The 14362-nt window shown below is 44.4% G+C and overlaps 1 protein-coding gene across 1 annotated transcript in view; it reads left to right on the top strand.

Annotated features, from left to right (window-relative positions):
- Positions 1–14362, top strand: part of LOC126412386 (polyamine-transporting ATPase 13A3-like) — a 419382-nt gene that overhangs the window by 390030 nt on the left and 14990 nt on the right. The window contains exons 14-16 of the mRNA XM_050081962.1: positions 1006–1159; positions 6058–6294; positions 7566–7708. Coding sequence (XP_049937919.1) covers positions 1006–1159; positions 6058–6294; positions 7566–7708 — 534 coding nt within the window. The remainder of the gene's footprint in view (positions 1–1005; positions 1160–6057; positions 6295–7565; positions 7709–14362) is intronic.

Here is a 14362-nt window from a genome sequence, read left to right as displayed (position 1 = left end):
TCAAAATTCCAAACGTAGAATAGTTGCAATGAAGTGACTGTTTCTCCCTTATGCACGACTAATTATTAAATTACGAGTGGTTCTTGCCTCGTAGCAGATGTTTTTGTTGGTGGCGAATATGTTACACAATTTCTTTACGTCTCAAATACTGTCGTTTAATAGTGGTTCGCCATACTGCCAGCCAGAGACATTTTTCTTGAAGTCATTGTGTTGTAATTATTTGATCACAAACTGCGTCCAAAAATCCTTGCATCTGCGACTATTAAATTTTAGATACGACTTACAATTATTGTGTAAATTGCTGCACTATTTTGTAGACATTTTATTTAGATTTTGTCACACGTAAACGCACATTTTGTTGTACACTTGAAAGCGTCATTCACACGACTTCAGTTTCTAATAAACAGACTCACTCAAAGTCAAAAATACTTTCCGTAATCAGAACTTATTACAGGAACGACACTGAATCTTTGTTGTGCGCCAGGGTCATCCAAACAAACTCATCAGGATGAAAGACAATGTAGTTCGCCCAGTTTAATTGGCGTACTGTTGCAGACCCTCATTCAGCATAATAAAAGTTCCTAGCGTGGTGTACGCTCATTACAATTACTAAATTAGTTTTACAATTATTAACAACTGTTTATTTATACTTATTCATACAGCTTTCAGATTTTTAAAAACAAAGATAATAACACGGCTTCGCCGGTTTCATCTACCAGTCATTGATTGTCATATTATCGACATTTAAAAACACAATATATTTAAAAAAATTCAATGTTTATTGTCTAATTAGGTAGTTTGATGTCGTTACGCCACACAATCCAGACAAACGCCTTTATTTTTTGGTGCAAGCAGTGGTGCAAATGATTCTGATCACAGTACACGAACGATCATCTGTGTTACCATCTCATAATGAGAACTGCGTCGCGTAACTTTTTTAGTTGCACAACACGGATAACCGTGTATGTACAAGCGGCCTGTTTATGACCCAATGTTTGCTTCCAGGACGCCAAGGAGATCTCGATAGTGCACCAGTTCCAGTTTTCCTCCAGACTGCAGCGCATGAGTGTCGTCACTATCACTGCTGGAGTCCAGGACTACGACATGTACTGCAAGGGATCCCCAGAGATGATCACCTCGCTATCCGATCCCAGCACAGGTGAGGTGTTTCCGCCGTATGCAGATATGCTGCGCGCTATACCTATTTCCTATTTCCATTGCTGTGTGGTAGTTAACACGTGATATCATTAAGCAAAAAGTATAATAATGTTCATGCTGTTACTATTAGTCTTCAGTCTGAAGGCTGTTTTGATGCAGTCCTACACGACAGTCAATTCTGCGCAGGTGTCTTCATCTCTACATAATAATTCCAACATACACCCGCTTTATCCCAGTTAAAGTATTCATTCCCTGATCTTTCTGTGCAATATGTATCCCTCCATTTCCTTCTATTACGAAATTGACAATTCCTTGATGCCTCAGGAGGTGTTTCCGTGTCATGTCCAAATTTTCTTTTATCCCCAAATGAGTTCAATATCTCTTCACAAGTTATCTGATCAGTCCAGCCAACCATGAGCGTTATACGAGGGCAGTTCAGTAAGTAGTGCAACACTTTTTTTTTCTGAAACAGGGGTTGTTTTATTCAGCATTGAAATACACCAGGTTATTCCCCAATCTTTTAGCTACACAACACTATTTTTCAACGTAATCTCCATTCAATGCTACGGCCTTACGCCACCTTGAAATGAGGGCCTGTATGCCTGCACGGTACCATTCCACTGGTCGATGTCGGAGCCAACGTCGTACTGCATCAATAACTTCTTCATCATCCGCGTAGTGCCTCCCACGGATTGCGTCCTTCATTGGGCCAAACATATGGAAATCGGACGGTGCGAGATCGGGGCTGTAGGGTGCATGAGGAAGAACAGTCCACTGAAGTTTTGTGAGCTCCTCTCGGGTGCGAAGACTTGTGTGAGGTCTTGCGTTGTCATGAAGAAGGAGAAGTTCGTTCAGATTTTTGTGCCTACGAACACGCTGAAGTCGTTTCTTCAATTTCTGAAGAGTAGCACAATACACTTCAGAGTTGATCGTTTGACCATGGGGAAGGACATCGAACAGAATAACCCCTTCAGCGTCCCAGAAGACTGTAACCATGACTTTACCGGCTGAGGGTATGGCTTTAAACTTTTTCTTGGTAGGGGAGTGGGTGTGGCGCCACTCCATTGATTGCCGTTTTGTTTCAGGTTTCGAAGTGATGAACCCATGTATCATCGCCTGTAACAATCTTTGACAAGAAATTGTCACCCTCAGCCACATGACGAGCAAGCAATTCCGCACAGATGGTTCTCCTTTGCTCTTTATGGTGTTCGGTTAGACAACGAGGGACCCAGCGGGAACAAACCTTTGAATATCCCAACTGGTGAACAATTGTGACAGGACTACCAACAGAGATGTCAAGTTGAGCACTGAGTTGTTTAATGGTGATCCGTCGATCATCTCGAACGAGTGTGTTCGCACGCTCCGCCATTGCAGGAGTCACAGCTGTGCACGGCCGGCCCGCACGCGGGAGATCAGACAGGCTTGCTTGACCTTGCGGCGATGATGACACACGCTTTGCCCAACGACTCACCGTGCTTTTGTCCACTGCCAGATCACCGTAGACATTCTGCAAGCGCCGATGAATATCTGAGATGCCCTGGTTTTCCGCCAAAAGAAACTCGATCACTGCCCGTTGTTTGCAACGCACATCCATTACAGACGCCATTTTAACAGCTCCGTACAGCGCTGCCACCTGTCGGAAATCAATGAAACTATACGAGACGAAGCGGGACTGTTTGAAAATATTCCACAAGAAATTTCCGGTTTTTTCAACCAAAATTGGCCGAGAAAAAAAAATGTTTTGCATTACTTATTGAACTGCCCTCGTACTATGCTAACATATTTCAAAACCTTATGTTGTCGTCTTATCTGTGCTGCATATTTTCGATGTTTCTCTTAGATGTAACGGTATACTCCAGACATATTTCAGAAAAGACACTGCAGCACAGACAGCTTTTTTAAAATTTGGTTACTGACCTGTAGTGTTCATATTGCGTAGCGTTCTTCAATTAAGTGTTGCGATGTTACCATGTTACAGTGTATCATTTTTTTTTGGGGGGGGGGCGATTTATAGAGCTGCTACCCTACTTTAAGAAACCGTTTAAAAATTCGTATGTTGGCGCTGTGACAAAGGAAGTAGTATACGGTGCATCCACAGGATCCGAAATGGCATAATTCGTTGTTCAAATAAAGTTATTTTGTGTTTAGCAGTGTTTACAAATACTCGTACATTCATTTGACTTAATACACATGTGGATATTTTCATTCCAATTGTCAGAACTGAAGTTAGAAATGATCCGAAGAAGAGCCACGTGTTTCGTATTAAATTATGAGAGCAGAAGTTGCAAGAAGACTCAGGCAACGTATTTTCACGCAGAAGAACGTGTAATTAGTTGAATGACGAACACTAACTTCACTTAACGAAAGTTTATTCAGCACTTGCACGTACAAGAGCGCGGAGTAAACTGCCTTCGGCCGGAACACATACGGTGTATATACAGATACAGAACATTCCAGTACAATGATTCTTGATATTTGTGGATACTGTAGAATGTACTCGAACCGAATATAGAAATAAAAATTTTACAGTTGAGTTTTCAATTTAGGACCTTCCATGCAATAGTCTAGTATCATAACCAGTACACCACGGTGACTGTGCTACGTAGCTTCTTCTGCGACAATATTACTTGCTCCCAAATACATCTCGCGAAAAGATCATGACGAGGAAATAATTTAGTAGCTTACCGACAATCTTTCTTCCCACGCTCCATTGACAAAAGAGATATGTAAGTGGGACACGACAGGGATACCAGCACTACCATCTACACTGTACCGTAAGGTGGCTTGCGGGATGTACATATTGAAGTACACTGCTGGCCACCGTAAATGCAACACCAAGAAAGACAAGACGTAGCACAACAAAATTTATTTTGTAGATAACATGTTGACCAAGTATCAAATGATTACGTTTACAGACGTCTGTGACATGTGGTTCCTGCCAGAATCAGTAGCCAGAGTAGCCGTCATTGTTGGAGATCACCGCTGCCACACGTCTCGGCATTGAGTCAAAGAGACGTTGGATGTGTTCCTGGGGTACAGCAGCCCAAGCAGCTTCCACACGTTGCCAAAGATCATCTGGTGTGGCAGCTGGGGATGTAATCTGGGTCACTCGTTGAGCAACCATGGACCACATGTTTTCTATCGGCGAAAGATCCGGAGAGCGAGCCGGCCAGGGAAGCAATTCAATCTGGTTATTGACGAAGAACCTTTGGACAATGCGTGCCACGTGTGGTCGCGCATTATCCTGTTGAAATATGGCTGTGGCCGAGCCCTGAAGGTAAGGAAGGACAACTGGCTCCAGCACCTCGGATATGTAGCGCCGGCTATTTAAAGTACCGGCAATGCGTACTAGAGGCATTATCCAATACAGCCCCACACCATAATACCCGGTGCAAGACCAGTGTGGCGGTGCATAATGCAGCTGTCCAGCATTCTCTCTCCACGGTGTCTCCACACTCGAATACGACCATCGTGGTGCTGCAGACAGAAGCGTGCCTCGTCAGTAAAGACAACGTCATTCCATTCTGCCGTCCACATCCGTCTGTCATCACACCATTGGCGACGGAGACGTCTGTGGTTCTGCGTCAATGGTAGACGAAGCAATGGACGTCTTGCGGACAGACCACACTGCTGTAAACGGCGTCGAATGGTACGCGCAGACACTGGATGATGCGTTACAGACGCAATGTGCTGTGCTATGGTTCGGGATGTCACTGAGCGATCCGTCACTGCCATGCGCACAATTTGCCTATCAGCACGTGCAGTGGTGCACCGAGGTGAATGCGATCGACCACGTCGGTCCGTCGTACCCTCCTGCATCCAACGGTCACATATCCGCATTGCAGTTGTTTGGTTTCGTCCAACACGACTAGCGATTCCTCTGTGTGATAATCCACAATCTCGGTAAGCCACTATCCTTCCTCTGTCGAACTCGGATACTTGATCAAACGATGTTCGCTGTTGTCTACGAGGCATAACTGATCGTCTTGTGAAACCACCACAAAGTAAACACACGTGCCGAACGTACACTCGTCGAAATCGCCAAGCCTTAAATGGCGCTACGAGGTGGCCCCACAGGCGCACGTGATGTGCGTCTGCGCTGAAATTCTAATCAGTTGCATATCTCATCGCTGCAAACCCATGGTGTAAATTTCACTTGATTCGTATGCTTCCTTCAGGGTGTTGCATTTACGGTGGCCAGCAGTGTACATGCAGCTTAAAGTTTAGACATAGTTTTACAAGTGAGGACGCAGAAACTGTCATTTATGTAGATGCAGATCTAGATACAGATGCAGATACAGATTTAAATGCATGTTTATATTTTGGTGCAGATGCACATGCAGTAGTAACTGTAGATGCAGATGGGTACGTACATCTAAATGTAGCTGTAGAGGCAGACGATATAGACGCCTGTTCGAAAAATGTAGATTGTAGATGTAGACATGCTGTAGATGCACATGATGCAGATGCAGACTGTGTAGATGTCCTAGAAGATATACAGATTACGTAGATGTCCTAGATGCAGATGAAGATTATGTTCATGCAGATGCTAATCCAGATGATGCAGATGCATATGGTACAGATATAGATGTGTTATCAGTGCAGGTGTTAGTGGTGCAGACGCAGATTACGTAGCTTTAGGTGTCCCAGATGCAGATGTACATTTGTACACACAGATTCATACTATGCAGATGCAGATGATGTAGATGCAATTTATATAATTGTAGAAGCAGATGCAGATTATGTAGATGTAGATGGGGATTAAATAGGTGTAGATGCATATATCGGTGAAGACGTAGAATAGGATGGGCGATAAAGGACTGTCGCAGAGGATTGAGTCGATGCATTGGTCTACATTTCCCCTGCATCTTGATAAGAGCTTGCTCATTTTGCCGCCAGTGCCGACCGGCCTGAACGAGACGCTGCACGAGTACACCAGCAAGGGCTACCGCGTGATCGCCATGGGCCACCGGCGACTAGCTCGCTCAACCAACCTGCAGAAGCTGGCGCGAGAGGACGCGGAGCGCGACCTGCGCTTCCTGGGCATCATCATCCTGGAGAACCGCCTCAAGCCACAGACCACACCCGTCATCGCCGAGCTGACCGCGGCGCGCTTCAAGATCGTCATGATCACAGGCACGTGCCGCAGCCCAGCACCCTTCTACTCTAGCACAGCCGCTACCGTGGTTTACGGACTATAAAAAGCAATTTTTTCTTCGAAAAATTGCCCCTTGTTAACGCTGTCTCTCTCCTGCCCCGCCATCGCAAACCCAGAGCACTGTCTGGTCCATGATGCGTCATTGCAGTCTGACAGGGGAACCTCCCCATCGCACCCCCCTCAGATTTAGTTATAAGTTGGCACAGTGGATAGGCCTTGATAAACTGAACACAGATCAATTGAGAAAACGGGAAGAAGTTGTGTGGAACTGTGAAAAAATAAGCAAAATATACAAACTGAGTAGTCCATGGGCCACATAGGCAACATCATGCATAATGTGAGGTCAAGAGCGCCGTGGTCCCGTGGTAGCGTGAGCAGCTGCAGAACGAGAGGTCCTTGGTTCAAGTCTTCCCTGGAGTGAAAATTTTACTTTATTTATTTTTGCATAGTTATTATCTGTCCGTTCGTTCATTGACGTCTCTGTTCACTGTACTAAGTTTAGTGTCTGTGTTTTGCGACAGCATCGCAAAACCGTGTGATTAGTATACGAAAGCACGTGCCTCTCCAATGGGAACCGAAAACATTTGATCGCAAGGTCATAGGTCAACCGATTCCTCCACAGGAAAACACATCTGATATATTCTATACGACACTGGTGACGGCATGTGCACCACATGACAGGAATATGTTGTCGACCCACCTAACTTGTACACTTGGCGATTCTTCTACCTTGCCCGATTTAGGTTTTCTAGTGGATGTGATAATCACTCTCAAAAAAGTGATGAAAACATAAGAGTTTGTCACATATACTGAAAATAAAAAATAAAAATTTTCACTCAATGGAAGATTTGAACCAAGGACCTTCCGTTCCGCAGCTGCTCACGTTACCACGAGACCATTGTGCTGCTACGATCCAATTGTCCTTGATGTTGCATATGTTACCATGAACTACTCAGTTTGTATATTTTGCTTATTTTTTCACAGTTCCACACAACTTCTTCCTGTTTTCTCAATTGATCTGTGTTCAGTTTTTCAAGGCCTATCCACTGTGCCAACTTATAACTAAATCTGAGGGGGTTGCGATGGGGAGGTTCCCTTGTGAGGTGCAAATGAACATGAAAGTTTTTTTTTTATCGTATGGCAGTACATATACAAAACTATTGCAAGTTAGCATTTAATGTTATGTGAAGTTAATGTTATAGTAGAGAGACTGATGTGTGAGTGACGGTGCTCTGCTGACATATTGCAGGAGACAACATCCAGACGGCATCGAGCGTGGCCCGTGAGAGCGGCATCGTGCTGCCGCACGAGACCATCGTGGAGGTAACTGCCCGGGAGCTGCCCACGTCAGCGCCGCAGGTCTACTTCACCAAGTCCACCATTGCGCCACCGGTACGTCATTCCTGCCACCACTCCTCTAATACTGCTTTCTTTTCTTTCCTTCTACACTGCTAAAATTACGTCGAACCGTTTACAAGACAGTCTACCAGGAGTGGACCAAACGCCCGCGTCTCGTGGTCGTGCGGAAGCGTTCTCGCTTCCCACGCCCGGGTTCCCGGGTTCGATTCCCGGCGGGGTCAGGGATTTTCTCTGCCTCGTGATGGCTGGGTGTTGTGTGCTGTCCTTAGGTTAGTTAGGTTTAAGTAGTTCTAAGTTCTAGGGGACTGATGACCATAGATGTTAAGTCCCATAGTGCTCAGAGCCAGTTTTGAACTGGACCAAATCTGAGATCCAAAGCCGTTTCGATGCTCCTGGAATAACTGTTCTTTTGCGGCCTTCAGTCCAAAGATTAGTTTGATGCAGCTCCGTACGCGTCTGTCATAAGCAAGCCTCATCAACTCTGCATAACTAGCAACTTACATCCATTTGAACCTGCTAACTGTAGTCGGCCGGTAGTTTCCTCTGCAACTTGTATCCTCAGCGCTTCCTTCCAATAATAAACTGATTATTCTTTGGTCCCTCAATATGTGTCCTGTTAACCAGACCTTTCCGTTATTCAAGCTGTGCCACAAATCTCTTTTCTTCCCAGTTCGATTCAGTACCACCTCATTAGTTACTCTATTAGTAACAATGAGACTTTTTGCAGGTGATGCAGTTATATACAGGGTGATTCAAAAAGAATACCACAACTTTAGGAATTTAAAACTCTGCAACGACAAAAGGCAGAGCTAAGCACTATCTGTCGGCGAATTAAGGGAGCTATAAAGTTTCATTTAGTTGTACATTTGTTCGCTTGAGGCGCTGTTGACTAGGCGTCAGCGTCAGTTGATGCTAAGATGGCGACCGCTCAACAGAAAGCTTTTTGTGTTATTGAGTACGGCAGAAGTGAATCGACGACAGTTGTTCAGCGTGTATTTCGAACGAAGTATGGTGTTAAACCTCCTGATAGGTGGTGTATTAAACGTTGGTATAAACAGTTTACAGAGAATGGGTGTTTGTGCAAAGGGAAAAGTTCTGGATGGCAGAGAACGAGTGATGAAAATGTAGCACGCATCCAGCAAGCATTTGTTCGCAGCCCAGGAAAATCGACTCACAGAGCTAGCAGAGAGCTGCAAATTCCACAATCAGCTGTATGGAGAGTCCTACGAAAAAGGTTAGTTATGAAACCTTATCGTCTGAAATTGGTTCAAGCACTGTCTGCAGCTGATAAGATTAAAAGAATCGATTTCTGTGATTTTATCCTTGCTCAAATGGAAACAGATGAATCTTTCGTTTCAAAGATTGTGTTTAGTGATGAAGCAACTGTCCGTAACTACCTGAACGTCAACTACCCGAGGCGATGGATCGGCCGCCAGGCAGCCCGTGACAGAGCACTTCATCACTGGCCTCCAAGAAGCCCTGATCTTACCCGCTGCGATTTTTTCTTATGGGGGTATGTTAAGGATATGGTGTTTCGGCCACCTCTCCCAGCCACCATTGATGATTTGAAACGAGAAATAACAGCAGCTATCCAAACTGTTACGCCTGATATGCTACAGAGAGTGTGGTACGAGTTGGTGTATCGGGTTGATATTGCTCGTGTGTCTGGAGGGGGCCATATTGAACATATCTGAACTTGTTTTTGAGTGAAAAAAAAACTTTTTAAATACTCTTTGTAATGATGTATAACAGAAGGTTATATAATGTTTCTTTCATTAAATACACATTTTTAAAGTTGTGCTATTCTTTTTGAATCACCCTGTATAATGAAGCAGTGTCTGCAAGAAGCTGCATAAATATTCAGTCATATTTTGATAAGATTTCAAAGTGGTGCAAAGATTGGCAGCTTGCTTTAAATGTTCAGAGATGTAAAATTATGCGCTCCACAAAACGCAAAAAGCACTGTAGTATCCTATGACTATAAAATCAATGAGTCACTGTTGGAATTGCCCAACACATACAAATACCTGGACGTAACACTCTATAGGGATATGAATTGGAATCATCACACGGGCTCAGTCTTGGCTGAAACAGGTGGTAGACATCGGTTTATTGGTAGAATACTGGGGAAGTGCAGTCGGTCTACAAAGGAGATTGCTTGCAAGTCACTCGCGACTCATCCCAGAATATTGCTCAAGTCTTTGGAACCCGTAGCAAATAGGACTAACAGGGAATATTGGACGTATACAAAGCAGAACAGTATGAATGGTCACAGGTTACTTTAATCCGTGGAAGAGTGTCACAGAGGTACTAAAGGAACTGAACTGGTAGGCTCTGGAAGAATCGGCTTTAAATGGTGACTCTAGGAATGTACTACAACCCCTCGCATATTGCTAACATAGGGATCGTGAGAATAAGATTAGAGTAATTACCTCACTCACAGAGATATTCGAACACTCATTTTTCCCACAATCCATACGTGAATGGAACAGGAAGAATCCCTAAAAACTGGTACAATGGGATGTACCCGCTGCCATGACATCACGATGATTTGCAAAGTATAGATGTAGATGTAGATCTACCCAGCTAATCTTCAGCATTCGTCTGGAGCACCATTTTTTCGAAAGCTTCTATTCTCTTCTCGTCTGCACTGTTTATCGTCCATGTTTCACTTCTGTACAAAACTACACTCCAGATAAATATCTTCAGAAAAGACTTCCTAACACGAAAATTTATATGTGGTATTACCAAATATCTCTTTTTCAGGAATTACTTTCGTGCAGTAGTCATTTTGCATTTTTTACTCTCTCTTCTTTGGCCACCATCACTTATTTTACTGCCCAAATAACAAAACTTGTCTACTGCTTTTAGTGCCCCCTTTTCCTAAACTAATTCCCTCAGCAACGCGTGATCCGCACTCTTTTATCCTTGTTTTACCTTTTTTATATTCTTATCGTGACCTCCTTTCATGGCATCCATTCCAGTTAAAGTTATCTTTGACGGCTGTGACAGAATTACAACGTCATCGGCAAGCCGCGAAGTTCTACCTTCTCCCTAAACATTAATTCCCCTTCCAACTTTCACCTTGGTTTTCTCTAGCTCTTGCTTAATACACAGACTGAATAACTTTGGGGATAGACAACAACACTGTCCCACTTCTTTAACCGCTGACTCCCTTTCATATATTGACTCTTCCAACTGCAGTGCGCGTTTTGTATAAATTATAGATAGTTTTGTCCCTGTATTTTATCCCTGGTACATGCAAAAATCAAAAGAGTGTATTACAGTTAGTATCGTCAGAACCTTTCTCTAAATCAACAAACTCTGTAACCGTAGGTTTGCCTTTCATCACCCCATCTTCTGAGATAAGACGTTTATCGGTACTGCCTTGCGTGTTCCTAACTCCCTCTGGAACCGCAATTGCTCTTGCCCGAGGTCGGCTACTACCGGAGCCTACCAGCCATAGCTTAGCCTCTTTCCTTGTGTCTTTGTTTGGAGTTTGTGAGTGAGAGTTGAGGCAGTATGCGTATTATAGTAGCGCTCGCACAGAAAAATTTAAGTGCTCGTTTTTCCCGCGCGCCGTTCGAGAGTGGAATGCTAGGGAGACAGCTTGAAGGTGACTCATTGAACCCTCTGCCAGGTACTTTATTGTGAATAGCAGAATAATCACGCAGATGTAGATGTACAATTCTTGATTTGATTCGAGGTTGGTTAAATACTGGGTATTAGAAGTTGAACTCACGATGGATTAGCAAACGGGGAAAGTGTGTCAGCGAGTCCGGTGGAAAGGTGCCCAGAGCTTGGATTAACGCATGTGGCGAAACTTTTAAACAATTGTAGAAGGTTCCGGCCTTACCGCAAACTAATTCCAATATTTTGCGGACTTGTATGTCCCTGGGTAGAAGTGTATTGGTAGGAAAGGAGGAGCATTTGTAGCAGTGCGTAGAAATCTGTTTTGACGTGTTTTAATATTCCTGTCCGTGTAGTATTCGATTTGTTTTTCTGGAAATCGTCGTTGAGTTTAGTATGAGGCCCAGGTACTTGATGTTTTTGTTTTACCGTGGTATCGACGCCGTTTGCAGCCATTTCAACGTCTTTAGATATACGTTTATATGAGTCTTAGCGAAATACACTACCGGCCATTAAAATTACTACACCACGAAAATGACGTGCTACGGAAGCGAAATTTAACCGACAGGAAGAAGATGCTGTGATATGCAAATGACTAGCTTTTCAGAGCATTCACACAAGGTTGGCGCCGGTGACGACACCTACAACGCTCTGACACGAGGAACGTTTCCAACCGATTTCTCATGCACAAACAGCAGTTGACCGGCGTTGCCTGGTGAAGCCTCGTGTAAAGAGCATAAATGCGTACCATTACGTTTCCAACTTTGATAAAGGTCGGATTGTAGCCTATCGCGATTGCTGTTTATCGTATCGCCACATTGCTGCTCGCGTTGGTCGAGATCCAATGACCGTTAGCAGAATACGGAATCGGTGGGATCATGAGTGTAATACGGAACGCCGTGCTGGATCCCAACGGCCTCGTATCACTAGCAGTCGAGATGACAGGCATCTTATCCGTATGGCTGTAACGGATCGAGCAGCTACGTCTCGATCCCTGAGTCAACAGATGGGGACGTTTGCAAGACAACAACCATCTGCACGAACAATTCGACGACGTTTGCAGCAGCGTGGACTATCAGCTCTGAGACCAAGGCTGCGGTTATCCTTCACGCTGCACCAGAGACAGGAGCGCCTGCGATGGTGTACTCAACGACGAACCAGGCTGTACGAATGGCAAAACGTCATTTTTTCGGATGAATCCAGGTTCTGTTTACAGCATCATGATGGTCGCATCCGTGTTTGGCGACATCGCGGTGAACGCACATTGGAAGCGTGTATTCGTCATCGTCATATGGGGTGCCATTGGTTACACGTCTCCGTCATCTCTTGTTCGCATTGACGGCACTCTGAACAGTGGACGTTACATTTCAGATGTGTTACGACCCGTGGCTCTACCCTTCATCGATTCCTGCGAAACCCTACATTTCAGCAGGATAATGCACGACCGCATGTTGCAGGTCCTGTATGGGCCTTTCTGGATACAGAAAATGTTCGACTGCTGCCCTGGCCAGCACATTCGCCAGATCTCTCACCAATTGAAAACGTCTGGTCAATGGTGGCCGAGCAACTGACTCGTCACAATACGCCAGTCACTACTCTAGATGAACTGTGGTATCGTGTTGAAGCTACATGGGCAGCTGTACCTGTACACGCCATCCAGGCTCTGTTCGACTAAATGCCCAGGCGTATCAAGGCCGTTATTACGGCCAGAGGTGGTTGTTCTGGGTACTGATTTCTCAGGATCTATGCACCCGAATTGCGTGAAAATGTAATCACATGTCAGTTCTAGTATAATATATTTGTCCAATGAATACCCATTTATCATCTGCATATCATCTTGGTGTAGCAATGTTAATGGCCAGTAGTGCAGATAGTGATCTCCCAGAGGAATGCCCATCGTTGAATATCTTCCATAGGTTCCTGAAGTTTTCGCGCAAAGTAGATCTATCCAAATTTACGTATGGCATTATGTCTGACATTTACATTCTTTGTAAAAAAAGTGTTCTTTGCAAATCTGATTATTTAACTGCTAACAAGTATGAAATTAGAAGTGTTTATGTGCTAGAGACGAGACTCACTTGTGGTATAGGTCTACTGTATGCTCCTCTATAGAGTACCTTATCTGCACAACGTAGGGCACGCAAAACTAGATGTTGCATGAATCTCCTACTGCAAAAGCTTACTGAGAACAATGCATTAGACAGCGGGAAAGGCAACACAGTGGGGACCGACAATACCAGGCATCCACTGGTGTATTGCTGGCAGGAGCAGTCCAGTCTGCTTGAGAGGCCAGCCGGCCGGGGTGGCTGAGAGGTTCTAAGCGCTACAGTCTGGAACCGCGAAACCGCTACGGTCGCAGGTTCGAATCCTGCCTCGGGCATGGATGTGTGTGATGTCCTTAAGTTAGTTGGGTTTGTTGTTGTTGCTGCTGTGGTCTTCAGTCCTGAGACTGGTTTGAAGCAGCTCTCCATGCTACTCTATCCTGTGCAAGCTTCTTCACCTCCCAGTACGTACTGCAGCCTACATCCTTCTGAATCTCGTTAGTGTATTCATCTCTTGGTCTCCCTCTACGATTTTTACCCTCCACGCTGCCCTCCAATACTAAATTGGTGATCCCTTGATCCCTCAGAACATGTCCTACCAACCGATCCCTTCTTCTAGTCAAGTTGTGCCACAAACTCCTCTTCTCCCCAATCCTATTCAATACCTCCTCATTAGTTATGTGATCTACCCATCTAACCTTCAGCATTCTTCTGTAGCACCACATTTCGAAAGCTTCTATTCTCTTCCTGTTCAAACTATTTATCGTCCATGTTTCACTTCCATACATGGCTACACTCCATACAAATACTTTCAGAAAGGACTTCCTGACACTTAAATCTATACTCGATGTCAACAAATTTCTCTTCTTCAGAAACGCTTTCCTTGCCATTGCCAGTCTACATTTTATATCCTCCCTACTTCGACCATCATCAGTTATTTTGCTCCCCAAATAGCAAAACTCCTTTACTACTTTAAGTGTCTCATTTCCTAATCTAATTCCCTCAGCCTCACCCG

Source organism: Schistocerca serialis, chromosome 7 (assembly GCF_023864345.2).
Source record: "Schistocerca serialis cubense isolate TAMUIC-IGC-003099 chromosome 7, iqSchSeri2.2, whole genome shotgun sequence".
In the NCBI taxonomy this organism is placed as follows: Eukaryota; Metazoa; Arthropoda; class Insecta; order Orthoptera; family Acrididae; genus Schistocerca; species Schistocerca serialis.
Note: the sequence above shows the minus strand (reverse complement) of the source record. Positions and strands in the feature narration are given on the sequence as shown.